Source organism: Xenopus laevis, chromosome 9_10L (assembly GCF_017654675.1).
Source record: "Xenopus laevis strain J_2021 chromosome 9_10L, Xenopus_laevis_v10.1, whole genome shotgun sequence".
Classification (NCBI taxonomy): Eukaryota; Metazoa; Chordata; class Amphibia; order Anura; family Pipidae; genus Xenopus; species Xenopus laevis.
In genome coordinates this window covers 50,960,563-50,980,059 of record NC_054387.1, presented here as the reverse complement: position 1 = coordinate 50,980,059, position 19,497 = coordinate 50,960,563, and the positions used below count along the sequence as shown (strand labels likewise).

The window sequence follows — 19,497 nt, the reverse complement described above, 5'->3', positions numbered from 1 at the left end:
GTACTATTGGGGCAACAAAAACAATTATGCATTACATTAGGCGACAAGAAATAAATTAGGACCACTAAAAATACATTAGGACCATAACGTACATCAGAAGTTATCCAGTTTCAATAATAGCGGCCTATGCCCCCCCCCCAAATATCCCCTCAGCACCATCCTGCTCCCATTTTCGCCTCACAATCACAAACGCGCATGCGCAATCTTATACCACGCCCCCTCGCTGCGTTTGATTCGCAGGGTGCTCAGCTGCGCGGCCTGCGGAAGCCGGAAGTGGCTGGAGCTGAGTCCTGCGGGAGCGTCACGGACACCGGGTGATGATGTAACGGGGCGGCGGGGGGCCCTGACAGCGGAAAACCCGGTACCGGGAAGCTGCAGCCATGAACCTGCTGCCCTCAAACCCCCACGGGAACGGCCTGCTTTACGCCGGCTTCAACCAGGACCATGGTGAGGGGATCGGGGGCGTGAATGGGGGGTAGTTAGTGGTGTTAGTCTTGGGTAAAGTAGATAGGGCAGGAGTTTGAGTTGGACCCGCGTTGAACAGAGAAGCAGTCTGGGCCTATGCTACTGGGGTATGCTGGGAGATGTAGTTTCTATATTACTGAAGGATAATAGTTAATAGTGAAAGAGACACAAAAGCTTTGGCTCTAGCGCCCTGTTTGCACTACAACTTTCATCATGTTTCAGTATTTAATGTCCAGCAGCATCCTGGTATCCGAGGTAAAGAAATAGACCTGTAGGGCTTTGACTCAGGAGCTGACACTCACTATAATGCCCTGGTTCCCACTGGTTTACTCTCTATGGAGATCTCTAAGATGAAACATTGAGATGTATTTCCTTAGGATCAGCACAAATAAGTCCTTGTCCCAAAAGCTTACATTCTATGGAGAATTTAGAGCTCAGGGGTCCTGGACACAAGCGCATGTTGCCTTTAATATAGCAGCTGTGGACTCCTCAATAGATTAATTCAAAGAACGTACAGGCTATAGACATAACATGGACCTTACAAGTGGACAGCTCTGCCCTTAAGAACAGTATATTATGTGTGAAAGAATTTATGTGAGATGAATTTCCATATATACTGTGATCATTGGTAAATAAGATTGTAAGGAGGGTGTCCCCTCTCTGGTTTGGTGTCGTCGGTTTATACAGCAGACTGTGGCAGTTTAGAGATCGGCATAGAAATTCTTGGCAAATTGGACAGAATACAAAACAAGTATATTGGTTTATATACCACTGACATTTTACAGATATAATACATTGTTTACATCACTCCCTGCACCAGCGAAGCTTACAATCTAAGGTCCCTACTGATAAAGATGGAGGCTCAGACATTGCTTTTGGGCTGGGGAATGATGACAGATTTATTAGGAAGTCAGTCACGCTGTAATTAGTAGTGTTGGACACGCAGTTACATTTGTGGGGTCACCATTTATTCAACCTAATGCCATTCAGTTTTTGTTGGACTATAGTCCCATGCTCTTGGCTGTTGGTGCTGGGAGCTTGGGCAATACCTTATATACTGTCTCCATCTTTCTCTATTTTTTCCCCACATACCACATATGCCCTGCAGAACCCCATTATGGTCTGGGCCTTGGGTTGTAGCCACAATTTGGACCTGCCCAAGGCCCCATAATATTTTGAAACAGGAGATATATTGAGTTTATTACAAAATGATTGTGTTTCAGAGGAGCTGTTGGTGACTGGGTGGGCCAAGGACTCAGAGAAGATAGTGTAAGTAATCCCATTGGAAGGAGGATATTACATGCAGAGAAGGGCAAGGAAATTCAGAAAAGTCATTTGACTTAGGACTAAACATATGCATGAGTAGATCATTAATAATGTACACTGCATGTGTTATTAGGATTCAGAGATATGTGGCCTTGGCCCACCCTTCCAATTGCTTTGGAACTTGAGCTTAGCTTATGGTATGATGTCTTACAGGGGCTACTGTGAGTTTTAGTTCAGTTGTGCACTTTTATTCTTGTTGACATACAGTTCACATTTACACCCAGGCACAGCCTGCAAGGCTATATAGTAGCCTCATTGTACAAACATCAGAGGCAGCTGCTGTTCAAGGCTGATCACGGAATCTTCTCGTGACTCTCACAGAATTGCATTGTGGGTCTGTGTCGGGCTGAATCAAGTTAGTAGTAGTCCCTTGTGGCTCAATGTGGAAGTGCTGCAATAGTAATGAGCTCAGCAGCTACAAAGAAGAGTAAGTGTCCGTGTGTGTGTATGTGGTGATTACAACATAACTTAAAATATGATGTAAACCCACCAAGAATAAAAAGTGAGTAATCCTGATTCACATCTTTTCCTCTTTCTGATCCCCTTGCATTGTGTTCTGCCTGGGCTTCTAACACAGCAGGACGATGACTAAACCAGGATGAGTTTTGCAGGAATCAGGGGCAATAGTTTAATATTCTCAGCAAATTGCTTGCCATTGTTTGTTTCAAGATTCCTTATTTTGCCCCAGGATGCTTTGCATGTGGCATGGAGACTGGATTTCGGGTTTATAATACAGATCCACTGAAAGAAAAAGAGAAGCAGGGTAAGGAAATTGGTCACTTCGCATAAAGCTTCTGTATCATGTCGCCTCTAATGGCATATTAACTGCTATAAAGGCACTAAATGATGTATCTAATGTCAAGGCTTACTAAGCCCAATTCAAAGTACTGGATCTTCCAGTACCAGAAAGTGCTTATTCCTCTAGACTTCAGCTTTATGTACATCATTTAGTGCAGTTAAGGTCTAGTGGACTGACATAAACATGTCGCTGACATTAGTACACTTTGGGTCTAGGAAGGACTGACCCATAAACATGTCACTGACATTAGTACACTTTGGGCCTAGGAAGGACTGACCCATAAACATGTCACTGACATTAGTACACTTAGGGCCTAGGAAGGACTGACCCATAAACATGTCACTGACATTAGTACACTTTGGGCCTAGGAAGGACTGACCCATAAACATGTCACTGACATTAGTACACTTTGGGCCTAGGAAGGACTGACCCATAAACATGTCACTGACATTAGTACACTTTGGGCCTAGGAAGGACTGACCCATAAACATGTCACTGACATTAGTACACTTTGGGCCTAGGAAGGACTGACCCATAAACATGTCACTGACATTAGTACACTTTGGGTCTAGGAAGGACAGACCCATAAACATGTCACTGACATTAGTACACTTTGGGCCTAGGAGGGACTGACCCATAAACATGTCACTGACATTAGTACACTTTGGGTCTAGGAAGGACTGACCCATAAACATGTCACTGACATTAGTACACTTTGGGCCTAGGAAGGACTGACCCATAAACATGTCACTGACATTAGTACACTTTGGGCCTAGGAGGGACTGACCCATAAACATGTCACTGACATTAGTACACTTTGGGCCTAGGAGGGACTGACCCATAAACATGTCACTGACATTAGTACACTTTGGGCCTAGGAAGGACTGACCCATAAACATGTCACTGACATTAGTACACTTTGGGTCTAGGAAGGACTGACATAAACATGTCACTGACATTAGTACACTTTGGGCCTAGGAAGGACTGACCCATAAACATGTCACTGACATTAGTACACTTTGGGCCTAGGAGGGACTGACATTGGAACTGTTAAGCCCACTTGTTTTGGGTAGGGCTAATGCAATGCACAGTATGGGAACAGGGAAAGGCATATTACCCACAGATCCCAAAGACTGGTTAATGTCTCTGAACTTTTTCAAAATATGAATAATCAGAGATAAACCTGTACAGGTACAGATTGGCAGTAAGACTTATTGATTCTGTTATTTCTTGCTGGGCAGATCTGTGTATGTAACTGCACTTTGTGCTTCATTCACTTGCAGAATTCTTAGAAGGAGGCATCGGCTTTGTGGAAATGTTGTTTCGTTGCAATTACCTGGCACTAGTGGGAGGAGGGAAGAAGCCCAAATACCCACCCAACAAAGGTATGAAGTCCCTTTTCCAGCCTATAGAAACCAGTCATCACTTAGCATGGAATGTCCCAGAACAGTAAGAATAAAGTAGACAGCTGTTATAGCAGAAATATGATTACCTTGCATTGGTCTATATCTATAATGAACTTAAATTGGTTTATTTTATAATGTTCAGGGATGGCTACAGGGATGTTCCAGGCTCTTTCTTTTAGTGTCTGTATACACAGTATCCCCATGTCCATTCTGACCTTGTCTTATTTCTCTGTGTTGCTCATGAACATACATGAATTAAGTTAGTGTTTCTCCCCCTCTCAGTTCTCCGGAAATGTATTCTCTTTGTTTTGTATTCCAGTGATGATTTGGGATGATCTGAAGAAGAAAACAGTCATTGAAATTGAGTTTTCCACCGAAGCGAAGGCCGTTAAGCTGCGACGAGACAGGTCTCACGCCCCTCCATTAATTCACCTTACTTCGTGTCACAGCATTGTCATTGTACATGCTACATGTTCACAAACTCCTATTGTCCATTGTTCAGTAATACATATAAACTTTAAAGCATGTATTCTGGGCCATACTAGTAAGATAAGCTTTTGGCCATGGACTACATACATAGGGGGGTTATGTAATAAAAGGCATTAAGTTTGCCCAGGGGCAGTAACCCATAGCAACCAATCAGCAGGAAGCATTTACTGGTCACCTGTTTAAATGCAAAGATCTTATTGGTTGCTATGGGTTACTGCCCCTGTGCAAACTTAGTGCCTTATATTACATATGGGGATAGAGCTCAATATGGTTCCCTGCCAGGAAGATATTTCCATCTGGCCTCATTTTCATCTGAATAACACCGGAACATTCCATACACAGTTGACATATGCCATTGCATGGGCACCTTAAAGTGGACCTGTGACCCAGACACAAAAATCTGTATAATAAAAGTCCTTTTCAAATTAAACATGAAATCCAATTTCTATTTTTTATTAAAGCTGTTGTAAACTTATTTAAAAATCTCAGCTGTCAATCAAATATTGCCTGCCCCTCCTCTATGCCTTAGGCATAGAGGCGGGGCAGACAATTACTTTCACTTTCCATTCAGCACTTCCTAGATGTCACTGCTCTTCACACAGTCCCCCTGTTCTCTTCAATGTTCAATTGTGTAGCCAGTGCATGGGGATGGACATCAGGTCCCCCATTCTGGTGCACAAACAAGATTCTGAGATGATACAAGACTTGCCTTCATAACAGTGTCCACAAAATGGCTCCTGCCTGCTTCCTATAATTTTGAAATCCCAGACTGAAGGAAGCATGATTCAAATAATTTATATAGTGTAATTAAAGTTAATTTTGCTTGACTAATGTGATAAAATAGGATTTTGAATATTTTTTTTGGGCGACGGGTCCCCTTTAAAAGATGTATGACTAACCCCAAGTCTGTACAACTAATATCTCTGCTAAATCCAGGATTATTGCTATGCAGCATCTCACAGCATCTTCTTTGTGATTACAATGATATGCATGTGACTGGCTTGTTTCCCATGTGTTTCAGGATTGTGGTGGTGCTGGATTCAATGATTAAAGTGTTCACCTTCACACACAATCCCCACCAGCTTCATGTCTTTGAGACCTGCTACAACCCCAAAGGTGAGAGATGAGATAAACCTTAAATGGGTTGTTCACCTTCCAACACTTTTTCCAGTCCAGTGGTTTTCAGATTGTTCCCAGGAAAAAAAAATACCTTTTTTCAATTACTTTCCATCTTTTTTTCTTGCAGTTTTAACAGAATTTAAGTTTAAAGTTGAATGTTCCGGTCAGTGGTGTTTCAGTCGGTTAATTCAGGTGCTGATACTGAACTGTTACAATTTGCTACATTAGTTGATACATTGCTCAGCAGCATCTGTGGAATATTAGCAACTACTATATCAATTATAACTGCCTTTGATGAAGCTCAGGGATTCTGCTCAGCAGGGCCAAAAATAAGAAATGTATCAACTAATTTATCAGTCAGTGACCCCACCCTCTAAGAGCTGCTTGAGAAAGACATTAGAAGGTGAAAAATCAAACTTTAAAGGGGTTGTTCACCTTCCAACACTTTTTTCAGTTCAGTTGGTTTCAGATAGATCACCAGAAATAAAGACTTTCTGCAACTACTTTCTAGTTTCTACGTGTGACCATTTTTCGAATATTGAAGTGTAAAGTAATTTCTTAACTGCTAAGGGTAAGGCCAGACGTGGTGTTTTTAAAAAAGAACAGCCATAAACTGCACTACCACTGAAACCAATGCAAAATGCACTATGGCAATTCACATAGGGCACTTGCAAGCTGAAATCCGCCACAGGACGCCAGTATTGGCGTTTTTTAGCAGAAACGCCAATACTTCAAGAAATTACCAAATCGATAGACTCTATGGGATCTGCACGTTTGAAACCACACTTTGCATAAATACGCTGCGTATTTTAAATATGGCGTCCAAATTCTCAATGAGAAGTGCATGTTGGGAAAAGAATCCTACGTGCTGAAAAACGCATGTTGACGGTCGCATGTGGTTTCAGTGGCGTATTTGCGCCTAGCTGTTCTTTTTTTAAAAACGCAGTTTAAAAACTGTTCTAAATTGATACTTATTTGTTTAAAATTAATACATTTATTTGTTTCATTTTTCCCTGCTGAGCAGAATCTCGGTTTCATTACAGGCAGCTGTTAGAATTGATACAATAGTTGCTAATACTCCAGAAATGCTGCTGAGAAATGTATCAACTAAATGTTGCAAAATTGTAACCGTTCAGATTCTGCTCCTGAATTACTGAGCTGCCAGACTCAAACACCAGAGACCGGGACATTAAACTTAGATTTTGGAAAAAAGGTAAAAAATGTAATTGAAACAAGTCTTTATTTCTGGGGAACGATCTGAAAACAACTGAACTGAAAAAAGTGTTTGTAAGGTGAACGACCCCTTTAAACTTCAACATTAGAAAAATGGTCACAAATAGAAAGTGGAAAGTAACTGAAAAAAACTTTTTTAATCTGGTGAACAATCTGAAACCAACTGAACTGGAAAACGTGTTTGAAGGTGAACAACCCTTTAAGGCTTCCTTATGTGTGATGTACAAAGGCTAAATGGACTCTTTTGCAGTCCAATCAACCAGATTTAAGTAGGGATGCACCGAAATACAGAAACCAAATCTGCATATACAAATTAGTGCCAGAAAGCCATAAAGAGAACCATCAGGGAAAAAAACGTATTCCTTGTGTGCGTCACGTGAGTTTAAAGGATAAGTAAACCTTTAAAATAAGTAAATGTAAAACTGATTAGGGGGCTATTCTTAGCACTTTTGTAATTTACATTCATTATTTATTTTCTTTTTATTCCAAGATATTAAAGGATACATGTACTGTTAATATGAATGGATTTTGTTACAACAGTGCCACCTGCTGGTCATTTTCTCACCAGTCTGACCAGCAAGTAGTTAAGGAAGTTGTCAGGAGAAAGAAAGAGGCTGCTCTGATGTTCTTCTTCTTAGGAAAACAATTAGAAACCTTTCTCGGATCTTTCCTAAGCAGAAGAACATCAGAGCAGCCTCTTTCATTCTCCTGACAACTTCCTTGACTACTTGCTGGTCAGACTGGTGGGAAAATGACCAGCAGGTGGCGCTGTTGTAACAAAATCCATTCATATTAACAGTACATGTATCCTTTAATATCTTGGAATAAAAAGAAAATATATAAATGTAAATGACAAAAGTGCTTAGAATAGCCCCCTCATTCATTTTACATTTACTTATTTTAAAGGTTTACTTATCCTTTAAGGATTCAAGTCAGCTGAATAGCACTAAAAAAAGGTTGAATCTGGGCGTCCCTAGTTTTTCTTTGTTTTTATTTTTTTCCTTAAATCTCTTGTGCTGGCACTACACTTTTCTCGTTACTTGTGTATATACACTGACCTGAGTTCTATAAATGTCCTCATAGTTAATTGGACTTGTGTCTTGTCCTGTTTAGGTCTCTGTGTCCTGTGTCCAAACAGCAACAATTCCTTGCTGGCATTTCCCGGGGCTCACACTGGGCACGTGCAGATTGTTGATCTTGCCAGTACAGAGAAGCCACCTGTAGATATACCAGCTCATGAGGGTATCCTAAGCTGTATCGCACTCAACTTACAAGGGACCAGAATAGCAACAGCATCGGAGAAGGTCAGGCACAATAATGTTATTTGCCGTGGTTTTTTTAATTATGATTACATAAAAAGATTACAGTGATTGCTCCATGAATATCCTGGACAGCAAAGTGTGGCTCTCAAATGACCTTCAAGTTGGCCTTTAAAGGATTATTCCCATGAATCACTCTTACTGGCCTTCGGGTGGGCTAGTTGTTTATTGTATTTTAGTTCAACTTGATCACTAGAGCCATTGATGCAGCATCCACTCACTGTCTGCAAATATTTACTTTTTCCAGGGAACTCTCATAAGAATATTTGATACATCATCAGGACATTTAATTCAGGAGCTACGGAGAGGATCACAAGCTGCAAATATTTATTGGTGAGTTCACAAGGAGCGTTGTGTCTTGTATCATTTGAGTGCAATTCCCACACTCTAGTCTGACATATTGGAGAAAAAGCCATTTCGGAGCCAGTATGCCTACAGTCACGTTGCAGTACTGACCAATGATTGCTTTTCCTTATGTCTTCACTTCTGCTGCATTTCCAGCAGTTACAACAATGGAACGTTGTACATACCATTACATATTAATACCTGGAAATAAAGTAACCTTTTTATCTTTTGCAGCATCAACTTCAATGAAGACGCATCTCTGATCTGCGTGTCCAGTGACCACGGGACCGTACACATATTTGCAGCTGAAGATCCAAAGAGAAACAAACAGTCGAGGTAGGAAGGAGTAACTTTTTTTACCCAGTCGTCCTGCAGTTCAGATATTACTTCTGGAACAAACTCAAATCATAAGGTTTGAAAGATAACGGTAATGAAAATATTTTTCTTTTGTTTTATTCTCTTGCAGTTTGGCTTCCGCCAGCTTTCTTCCCAAGTACTTCAGCTCAAAGTGGAGCTTTTCTAAATTTCAGGTTCCCTCTGGGTCACCTTGTATTTGTGCCTTTGGAACAGAGCCCAATTCAGTCCTAGGTAAGGGTTCATAACCTTCAGCTGCTGCACAGGGATGTAGGGTGACCAGATGTTTTCAAATACTCTGTGACAAATACTTTGGCAGGATCACTAAAAAAAAAAAATCTGCCCCATATTTTATAGATATTTAGATGTGTTAACTGAACTTTAACTATTTAATAACGAAAAAAAATCTCCTAATATACAAACTTGTGACCTTCTGTATCTGTATAATAAATGTCTTCAAATTACATATGAAATCCAAATTTTTTTTATTTAAGCATTCATAGTTGAAAACGCATTTAAAAATCTCAGCTGTCAATCAAATATTGCCTGCCCCTCCTCTATGCCTTAGGCATAAAGGTGGGGCAGGAAATTACTTTCACTTTCCATTCAGCACTTTAGATGTCACTGCACTGCCCACATTCCCCCCTCTCTCGTTACCATATAATTGTGTAGCCAGTACATGGGGTTGGACCAGGGGTGCTTCGCCAATGAGGCAAGTTGAGGCTGTCGCCTCAGGCGGCAGCGCCCCACTAGGTACCAGGGGCAGCAAAAATGCTACTCCTGTTACTTTAAGAGTGAATTTCTGGGGTAGGGGGGGCAGCAGCAACTGCTGCTGCCTCAGGCAGCAGAGGGGCCAGGATCGCCCCTGGGTTGGACATCAGGTCCCCCATTCTCGAGCACAAACAAGATTCTGAGATGATGCAAGGCTTGTCTTAATAACAGTGTCCACAAAATGGCTCCTGCCTGCTTCCTATATTTATTAATTCCCAGACGGAAGGAAACAAGATTCAAATAATTTTTACAGTGTAATTAAAGTTCATTTTGCTTGACTAACGTGATAAATTAGGATTTGGAATTATTTTTTTTGGGTGATGGGTCCCCTATATATAGTACTGATTGGCTTTAGAATGTACATACGGATACCATTGGATGTGAAAGATCTTTGTTATGTATACTAATTAGTTGTAAGGCAAATGGCACTGTAGCTACTGGCCCTGATTCATTATAATATTCCCCTTTCTGAGCTAATCCAGTATCAAGTGTAGTCTCTTAAAATCTCCTAATAATACTTGCTACTATCTGCTTTCTCCGATTTCAGCCATATGTGCAGACGGCAGTTACTACAAATTCCAGTTCAATCCGAAGGGTGAGTGCACGCGGGATGTTTACGCCCAATTTTTGGAAATGACTGATGACAAACTTTGACCCTTTTTTTTTGCTGAAGAATAATCTTAAAGAGACAGCCTGGCGCGTACAATAACCTTCGTACAACTTTTGACTGAATCATCATGGCTTTTTATGCTACAGTATTTTAGTATTAAAATGAAATCCTTGTTCTGAAAACACGTGCTCTTTTAACGTTCTCATTTGTCATCTAAGTGTCTGATTTTCAGAGACAACGTGCAGTTCCCCTCAAGGTTTGTGAAGAGGATATATATATAATTACTGGCATTAATAATCTTCTTGATCCACTGAGCCACCGAAGCAGAAGATGGCCTTAAACAATTTACGGACTTTCAGAAATGTTTGTTTAATAGGCGGGGCGGGGGATACAATCAGAATTAAACTAAACAAGGATAACTGTGCACAATAATTGCTCCATAAAGCAATATCTAGCATATCTTATTTACAGGATCCATCGCTGGAAACCTTAGAAGATTAATTATAGGGGGTTATTACTATTTTTTCAATAATAAGACACTAACCTGGCGCATTAACCACTAAATGGCTCATGTGTGACCATGTACTCTTTTTCCAGAGAAAGGGATGGAATATGTGAGCAGCATTGAGCTTAGAATAGGGATATTATATTGGAGTGTTTTTTAAATCAGTTTGCTCGGCGACTAAAAGCAGTAAAGCCAAAATAAATCAATTGGAAGTCGTTACGTGTAGATCACTGCATGTTGCTTTGCATATAAATCCTCAGTTCTGTTTGCACACTTTGTTTGTAAGATACGTTACAGCTTTTTAATAAAATGTGACCAAATTAAACAGGTGTCAGGATTCCTTCCCGGACGTTGTAGGATAATTGAAATTTCACCTTGAAATAATACTGTAGGCCAATGTTGTAATAAAAGAATAAGTACATGGAACTAAAGCTATAACATATTTTATATACTGAACTTACTGTATCAACCCAGAGGTTCAGCAGCCCTGTAACTTTAATGACCCAGGCCATCACATGTTCCCAATAACAGCTCCTCACCTGGGACCTTGTTTGGCCATCTTTTGTGTGTCAGTGGCACTGCACATGCTCAGTGTTATTGGGGCTTTTGCTCAGAAGCTATACTTTTAGGGGTCTGTCCCAAATCATCAACACATTTGCAGTAAGTGAGGTCATAGATTCGCTACTATGTAATGTGAATTGCAAATCCGCTTTTTATAGTCCATATCAGGGGACCCCAACCTTATTTACCTGTGAGCAACATTCAAACATAAGAGTTGGAGAGAAACACAGGCATGCAAAAATTTCCTGGGGTACCAAATAAGGCTGTGATTGACTATTTGGTGGCCCCTATGTGGACTGGCAGAATACAGGAGGCTCTATATAGCAGTACATCTGTTTTTTATACAACCAAAACTTGCCTCCAAGACTGGAATTCAAAAATAGGCTCCTGCTTTGAGGCCACTGGGAGCAACATCCAAGGGGTTGGAGAGCAACATGTTGCTTGTGAGCTAAGGGTTTGGGATCACTAGTCTATACGAATACATTAAAGGGGTTATTCACCTTCCAACACTTGTTTAGTTCAGTTGGTTTCAAATAGTTTCACCAGAAATAAAGACTTTATCCAATTATTTTCTATGTGTGATCACAGTGCCGGATTTGTGCCTTCAGTGCCCCAAGGCCGCAGGGTCCTAGCACCCGCCAATGGAGTGCAGCTGGGTGCTAGTGCCTACAAAGTCATGTGCAAACACCTGTTCCTCCTCAGATGCGTGTGTGCGCATGCAGGCGGCTGGGCGGCATACTGCCCCTACAGTCTTGCCGCCCTAGGCCCGGGGGGGGGGGCTATGATAGTTTTTCTTATATTGAAATGTAAAGTCAAAGTTCTAAAGCAGCTCTGGGGGGGGTCATCTGTAAACTGTTCTAAATGGATACATTTAGTTGATACATTTCTTATCTTTGTCCCTGCTGAGCAGAATCTCTGGGTTTCATTACAGGCAGCTGGTAGAATTGATACAATAGTTGCTAATACTCCAGAGATGCTGCTGAGAAATGGATCAACTAAATGTTGCAAAATTGTAACAGTTTAGAGTCTGCGCCTGAATTACTGAGCTGCCAGGCTGAAACACCAGAGACAGGGACATTGAATTTGGTAGGGATGCACCGAATCCCGGATTCGGTTCATGGATTCACCCTTTTTTTTTGTAGCAGGATTCGGCCGAATCCTTGTGCCTGGCCGCACTGATTCCTAATTTGCATATGTAAACTAGGGGCGGGTAGGGAAATCACGTGACTGTCACAAAAGAAAATTTTTTTCCTTTCCTGGATTCGGTTCGGTATTCGGCTGAATCTTTCACCAAGGATTCCGCCGAACCCCATAACAGATGGAAAGCATTGAAAAAAAGTATATTTCTGGTAAACAATCTGAAAACAATTGCACTGAAAAAAAGTGTTTGGATGGTGAACAACCCCTTTAAAGGAACAATAACACCAATAAATGAAAGTGTTTTAATATAATGAAAATATCATATAGTGTTGCCCTGCACTGGTAAAACTGATGTTTGCTTCAGAAACACTACTATAGTTCATATAAACAAGCTGCTGTGTAGCAATGGCGGAAATTGAAAAAAGGCTATATGGCACAGGTTAACTAATGGATAAGAGATAACACCATTATGTTCTACAGAGCTTATCTGCTTTGTAACCTGAGCCTTTTCTCCTTTGACTGGCTGCCCCCATTTGCTACACAGCAGCTTATTTATATTAACAATAGTAGTGTTTCTGAAGCAAACACAGCAGTTTTACCAGTGCAGGGCAACACCATTTTATTTTTATTACTTTAAAACGCTTTAATTTTTTGATGTTACTGTTCCTTTAAGGAGAAATAATTTCAGCTGAATTGTTTTATATAGCTCTGGTTCTCCTTTAATTAGGTTATATAGAAATGACTCGCATCTCTGTTTCAATCAGCTCTCTTGCCAAATCCCAAACCGCCGTTTCATGTTCATGGCTAGAACATATGATAAAACTCAAACAATATTATAAGGAATTCCAAGCAATATGAGGAACGTTCATTCCTATTACTGTTTGTTGTGGTTAGATTTGTAGCATATAAAAATGAACACGACCATTTGATAGTGGGGAGTCATAAAATCTGACAATGCAGCTGCTATTTGGAATAAGAGGATAACTGAATGCACTTTCAGCTAATCTTTCCACCAGTCAGGAATTACAATTTTACAGGCTTCAAGCTTTATAGCAGCGCTATCCAGCAGCCAGCGATGAGCAGAGGTTTCAGCAACAAGTAGCAGGACAAAAGTCGCTGCCGTTACAATGTTGCTGATAATTATGTGTGGGCTAATGTGGAAATAACGAGTTTCCTCCTTACCCAATCTCCTCAACAGATATAAATGATGGTGATATTAAGGACAAGGAAAGGTAAAATTAATTGGGGTGCTGACATTTATGCATGAATAATTTCCCATGGACTTCAGAATTACAGCTGGTCTGCACAATACAAGTCTCACAATAATGACTATAATACAGCTAAAAGAAGCCTTTTATTTTTAGATGTCCCCATAGCAAACAGGTAGGTCTAGAATATGAATTATTCAGTATTGAGCTACTGGATTCCTTAGTGCAGGCAGACAATCAAATGGCAGCAGTAGAGCAGCACCTATTCGTACTATAGAATCTTGCACCTTGTAATGAGACTACACCTTCTATATCACAGCTCCAGCCTGCAGAACTCAGTACTCATTCCTGTATTGTATGATGCCTGGGGCTACAAATTTATTGCATTAGAACCTGCAGAAGCGAGGGAGGGTTTAAATAGAATTCAGGGCACCATTGACTGTACATCATTCTTTGCAGGGGGCGTAACTACAGAGGAAGCAGACCCTGTGGCTGCAGGGGGCCCAGGAGTTATAGGGAGCCCCATGAGGCTCAAATTCATTACAATTTCAATACATTTTGGTAAAACAGGACAACCTCTGGATATGTTTGGGGCCCTAAAATTAATTTGCTGTGGGGCCCAGTAACATCTAGTTACGCCACTGATTCTTTGATGGGGATTTTAGTTAAAACCCCCCCCAATATTTCCTTCCTTATAACCCTGATCTAGGGCATGGGTAATGATATAATGCCACTGTAATGTATGCTTAGTGAGGGAATATTTCATGTTTTGGAGAACAATGACCCAAAGTTTGCGAACAGGGAGTGGCCCACAATTAATTGGAAGCGCCTATGTTCCTTTTATATAAGAGGATTTCTATCTAACTCCGTGGGGGGTATTTTTTTATAAAAGAAAAAGAGCCATGGCTCACGGGGAGGTAGCCCTGCTAGAATAGCAATTTCACTGTGCAATTATGTTTAAACTTGTATCAGCTGTGGCTTTGCATCATCCTCCCCAAGCAATAGTTACAAATAGGAATGTCTTGATGGCTAATGTTAGGTGTTCTGTCCCAAAATCAGAGTGCCCCAGCATTCCCCCTTCCCTGCTGTGTTCATTTATATACTTGCCTACTCTAGTGATGTCAGCAATAGTCTGCTCAGGCGTGAGTATATAAACAAACATGGCACAGAGGGTTGGGAAGAACGTCAACCCACCTTTTATTACATACAGGCTTATCTATAGAGCAAGCTTCACCCATCTGAACATGGGAAAGAGAGCAGCCCAAGTGTGGGAAGAAGGGGAAAGTAACTGATGGAATAGGCAGGCCTATGGTTACCCATTGGAAGAGGATCACATCAGTGCTGTTCTCTACCAACAAGATCATTTATGAACACTGCAAACTCCATCTGGGCAGCTAAATTGGCAGGTTTTATTGACCCCTGTATAGCCACCTTAAAGCAAACGGGCTCAGGTTTGGCAACAGCAAAATATTAAAATATTTTAAAGAAATGACAACATAATGTACTGTGGCGCTGCAATGGTAAAAACTGTTTTTGCTTTAGAAACACAACTATAGTTTAAAGAAACTGCTGTGTAGCCACAGGGGTCAACCATTCAAGCACAGGTTACAAAGTAGCTAACAGATAAGTTCTGAAAAGTCCCATTGTATACTACAGAGCTCATCGGTTATCTGCTATATATCCTGTGCGTTTTCTCTTTCTTTTTTTTTAGCTTGAATGGCTGCCCCCATGGCTACACCATAGCTTGTTTATATAAACTATAGTAGTGTTTCTAAAGCAAACACACCAGTTGTACCAGTGCAGAGCAACATGACGTTATATTTCAATTACTTTAATTCAAAGTTTAGTCACTCATTTTGTTACAGCACCTGGATTTAACCAAAGCTTCTTGCCATGTAGTTTGTATGAGCAGAGTATCTGCTTATAGGTCATACATACGGATGTGCATTCCTGTGAACTAAAACTACATCTCCTAGCATCCTCCAACAAGTTGAAAGAAACCTGCAGCAAGGGTCAATGTGCACATCAAACTTTGCACTAACTCAGAGAAGTTCAATCAAATAAAATGCCTTCCCGTGAAATTCTAGAATTGTACTTCCGTTTAATTCTAGAAAATGACACACATGATAAGAAAACATGACATTTAAAAGAATGCGGTTATGTGTAGTACAATGTGTTCTCACCTCAGCCGTGCTCAGACTGCATCACACAATTCCTATGTGCCTATGCCACTCCTGCTTGACATGTGGCAATGAAAAGAAACAGCTCTTAAGGAATGGCTGGCTCAGCATTCGGTACATGTGGGACAAACACCGTAAACTGAAGCTGGGATGCAAGAACTGGTGCTGCCTGCTATTCATATCAATGGTGATGCAGCACTGTCACTTTATTAAAGAACAAGTCAAATGTGATGAGTTTATGGGAGACATCGTCTCTCTCTCTCTCTCTCTCTCTTTATATAGTTAAAATTGGGAGGGTTCTATTGCCTGAAATTCCATATAAAGTAAATGAATGTAGACTCATTGTCTAGCAACTTCAGCCCAGATTAGAGATCTACACTGAGATCCCAACACTGAAATAATCTGCCAGCCTATGGAGATGTTAGATTCATTCATTGGAATCATGTATGGAATAAAACATTTTTTTTTTTTTATGCCCAACTGAATGAACTCACATCAAAAAGTGGGGTTTGTCCCTTTAATGGGTGCTTAAAACCCTTGAGGGGTACCAAAATGTTAGGCACCTGGCAGTGAATGGAATCATTATGCTTGATTCCCAGACTGGTGTTCTTGTATGGAAAAAAACTGGATCAGTACTGTGCTTGGCCTGGGAAAAATGTACTGATTTATTTCACTGGGGCACCTAACATTTTGGCACACACAATGAAATAGCTACATTTTTGTCCAGTTGGTTGCCTGGCCGTATCTGTTTCAGATTCTTCAACAGTTGGTGGAAATCCACCTCCGCAGTAGTATCATAAGTAATAGGCAAGGGCCAGACCATACAGATCTTGGCCTGTGGAGAAACGGCCTGCACCCGGAAACATTAACTTCGCTCAGGTGCAGACAGGCTGAGATCTATATTGTGTGGCCCTTGCTGCAAACATCAACTGCAGAGCTTTTCAGATGCAAACTAGTAGTAGATGTATTACAATAGCATAGTATTACAATTCTCATCTACCCTGGTTTGCATTTGAAAGGCTCTCCGGTTAATATTTACTACTTATAAAAAGGGGTTTAGCCAAACTAAACCCTAAAAATGAATATGGGTAAAAATGCCATATTTTATATACTTATTGTACCAGCCTAAAGTTTCAGCATCTCAATAGCAGCAATGATCCGGGACTTCAAACTTGTCACAAGGGGTCATTAACTTGGAAAGTGTCTGCGACACTCACATGCTCAGTGGGCTCTGAGCAGCTGCTGAGAAACTAAGCTTAGGGGTCGTCAATAATTGTCAAGCAGAAATTGAGGTTGGCCTGTAATATAAAATTATGCTACAAGGCTGATTATTAAATTCTGATATTAGTTGCACTGGTTTTATGCTACCATGTAGTACGTATTTATATTAATTACTGATCAGACTTGTATTGTGACATTTATATTCTATGTGTACTGTATATTGTGAGTCAGGTCTGGACTGAGAATTAAAATAGGCCCTGGAATTTCAGGTACACAGAGGCCCAATCAGCCCACACAGAGGCCCAAACAGCCCACTAAATAGTGACTTTCTATGGGACCTCATAGCAGCCCCTCTGTCCAGGCCTGTTGTGAGTGGGTCCCTAAGCTCAGCAAGTGACAGCAGCACAGAGCATGTGCAGTGAATAAGCAGAAAATAAGATGGGGAACTACTGGGGCATCTTCAGAGACACAGATCTTCCCTGCTAAAGGGTTGTGGTTGCCTTGGGCTGGTACAGAAGCTCAAAACATAATGTACAAAATTTCTAGCCTACATCTTTAGTTATGCTTTAGTTCTGGCTGGCTACAGAATAAAATCCCATTAAGCCTAGAGCTTCAAACATTAGTGTTTCAGGGCAATCTAAACAATCTGAAGTGCAACAGAACCAAATCTAGCCATCCAATGGCACCACTTACCAGAAATGAGCCGAAACATGATTTTTAGACAGTGTCATTTCATTATGTTAAGTGTCAGTCAAATGGATTGCTGAACTGAGTACGATTAGTCCTTCAGGGACTGATTGGTGATGAATCGTATGGAATCGTATGGACATATACTGGGGTAACACTGAGATAGGGCGAGAGTCCAGGCAAAAGCCGTAATTGGTTATTGAATTTCGCTTCCACACGTTTTCTTTGATTTTTTTTTTTAATTTTTTATGTGTATTTTTTCTTGATGTCCGGATTTTTGTTGATTTTTGTTTTGTTGTTTTCTAAGTGGGATCTTAAACAGAGTCTTCTGCCATTTAAACATACACAATATTAAGCGAGTTTCTTTACTTTAGAAGAAGGGGTGAGGGAAAAGTAGGACGGGAGGCACAGAGAACATAAGAAGGGACAATGATAAGTGCAGCTCTGATCCAAAAAAAAAAAAAAAAATCATAGCGGTTTGTTTACAATTTGTTAAATGTCTTTTATAATTTTTTTTTCTTTTTCTTTTCTTCTTCCCAAAAAATCTGTTACATGCATGCCAAAACAAGAAGCCTCTGACCACCACACATGGTTAGAAAATTTTTGGATTACGTTTATCAGTCTAAAACACAGGAAAGGTGGAGGGAGGGTTCGGGGAGGGGAACCAAAAAAAAAACAAAAAAAAAAAAAACAGTCAAGACATTTGCAAAGTGTGTCATCGAATGGTTACCCAGACAGATAAAATAGCAAAACAAAAAGCACTCCTTGGGTTTAAAAAGAAAAATTCGGTTTCTGTCGCACGCGAGTCGCGGAGTGGCTGAAAACTCTGAAATGTATGACCCTTTTCGCCAAACTATTTTGCAGGGTGAGAAAATAAAAATAAAGGCCAGGTCCATTAGGGAACAGCGAAAAACTGTAATAGAAATCCAATGCGATAGGTAGGTACGCCCCCTTTCATATTGATGCCTGGTTCTGAAGGGGACCATGGAAGCTAGCTGGAGATTACAGCTTCTCTCTTTGAAGGAATATACAATTGGTTATATCCGAACCGGTCCACATCAAGCGTTTACCATGCTAGCCGCGATCATGTGCTCAGTACTCAAAACAAATTAAACAAAACAAAAATTGGTTTAATATCTTTAAAAGCTGTCACCTTCCGTCTGTCAGTCTGTCCCAGTGTGCACTGTGCCAACAAGGAAGGGCCGGGCAGCTTTAGAAGAAATCGAAAAAATGAAGGAGCTGAGGTGCTGGGGACCGGGGGCAGGGCAGAAGAACAAAACAAATTAAATTTGTGTCGATATTATTCTTTTCTTTTAAAGGATTTGTTAAATGAAGTTTCTAAGGCCACCTGTGTTATTTCAGTGCTGATCTAGTAAAAGTCTCTTTCCACAGGGCCCCCCGATCGATAAGACAGTGTCTGTGTTTGGCACCTTTTGCTGCTGTTTTCTTTAAACGTGTGTAACTTTCAAGAACAGGAAAAGAACCAACGAAGAAGAGAAAGAAAAAGAAATGTCGCCTCGGATCCTATTTTTGGTTTTCTTGTTCATTCGACGCTGCCATTGCCATTTCTGATTGGGCGTCAAGGCCGGTCATCGCCAATACTTCCCGCTCATCTGTTTTCCCCCTCTTTATATCCGGCTGCTCGCTCTGGTCTCCGTTTTGTCTCTTTGTTGGGAGAGAGGCAGACGCAGATGCGTGAGTGGCCAGCATATGGAGGGGACTGGCTGCTGCTGTGGGACAGATACAAGATATAAGTTAT

The 19,497-nt window shown here is 40.8% G+C and overlaps 2 protein-coding genes and 1 long non-coding RNA gene across 6 annotated transcripts in view; 1 reads left to right on the top strand and 2 right to left on the bottom strand.

Moving 5' to 3' along the window:
- Positions 1-185: 185 nt before the first annotated feature.
- Positions 186-11,066, top strand: LOC108701169 (WD repeat domain phosphoinositide-interacting protein 3). Its single transcript, XM_018235444.1, has 10 exons — positions 186-447; positions 2,480-2,554; positions 3,874-3,975; positions 4,316-4,403; positions 5,507-5,601; positions 7,951-8,141; positions 8,404-8,489; positions 8,736-8,837; positions 8,968-9,089; positions 10,174-11,066. The coding sequence occupies exons 1-10, from the start codon at positions 381-383 to the stop codon at positions 10,278-10,280; spliced, it is 1,035 nt and encodes a 344-aa protein (XP_018090933.1). The 5' UTR covers positions 186-380; the 3' UTR covers positions 10,281-11,066.
- LOC121398208 lies at positions 1,958-4,320 on the bottom strand. 2 transcript variants are annotated; one of them, XR_005964184.1, is made up of 2 exons: positions 4,212-4,320; positions 1,958-2,532 (listed from the first exon to the last, which is right to left on the bottom strand). It is a non-coding gene; the product is annotated as an uncharacterized LOC121398208 (long non-coding RNA). The 2 variants fall into 2 exon arrangements; XR_005964185.1 differs by having other exon boundaries at positions 4,083-4,216.
- A 2,717-nt stretch (positions 11,067-13,783) lies between the features above and the next one.
- foxk2.L (forkhead box K2 L homeolog) overlaps positions 13,784-19,497 on the bottom strand; it is a 54,032-nt gene continuing 48,318 nt past the window's right edge. For 2 of the 3 annotated variants that reach the window (XM_018235443.2, XM_018235442.2), the window contains one exon: positions 13,784-19,468. In XM_018235443.2, coding sequence (XP_018090932.1) covers positions 19,263-19,468 — 206 coding nt within the window. In that variant the 3' untranslated portion in view covers positions 13,784-19,262. The remainder of the gene's footprint in view (positions 19,469-19,497) is intronic. The other variant, XM_018235441.2, reaches the window with a different exon arrangement.

Bases quoted from the DNA above. Each gene is read 5' to 3' on its own strand.
- LOC108701169 (XM_018235444.1), top strand. From the start codon at position 381: ATGAACCTGCTGCCCTCAAACCCCCACGGGAACGGCCTGCTTTACGCC. The intron at 8,142-8,403 runs GTCAGGCACAAT...TACTTTTTCCAG, and splicing joins TAGCAACAGCATCGGAGAAG to GGAACTCTCATAAGAATATT. The intron at 8,838-8,967 runs GTAGGAAGGAGT...ATTCTCTTGCAG, and splicing joins AAGAGAAACAAACAGTCGAG to TTTGGCTTCCGCCAGCTTTC.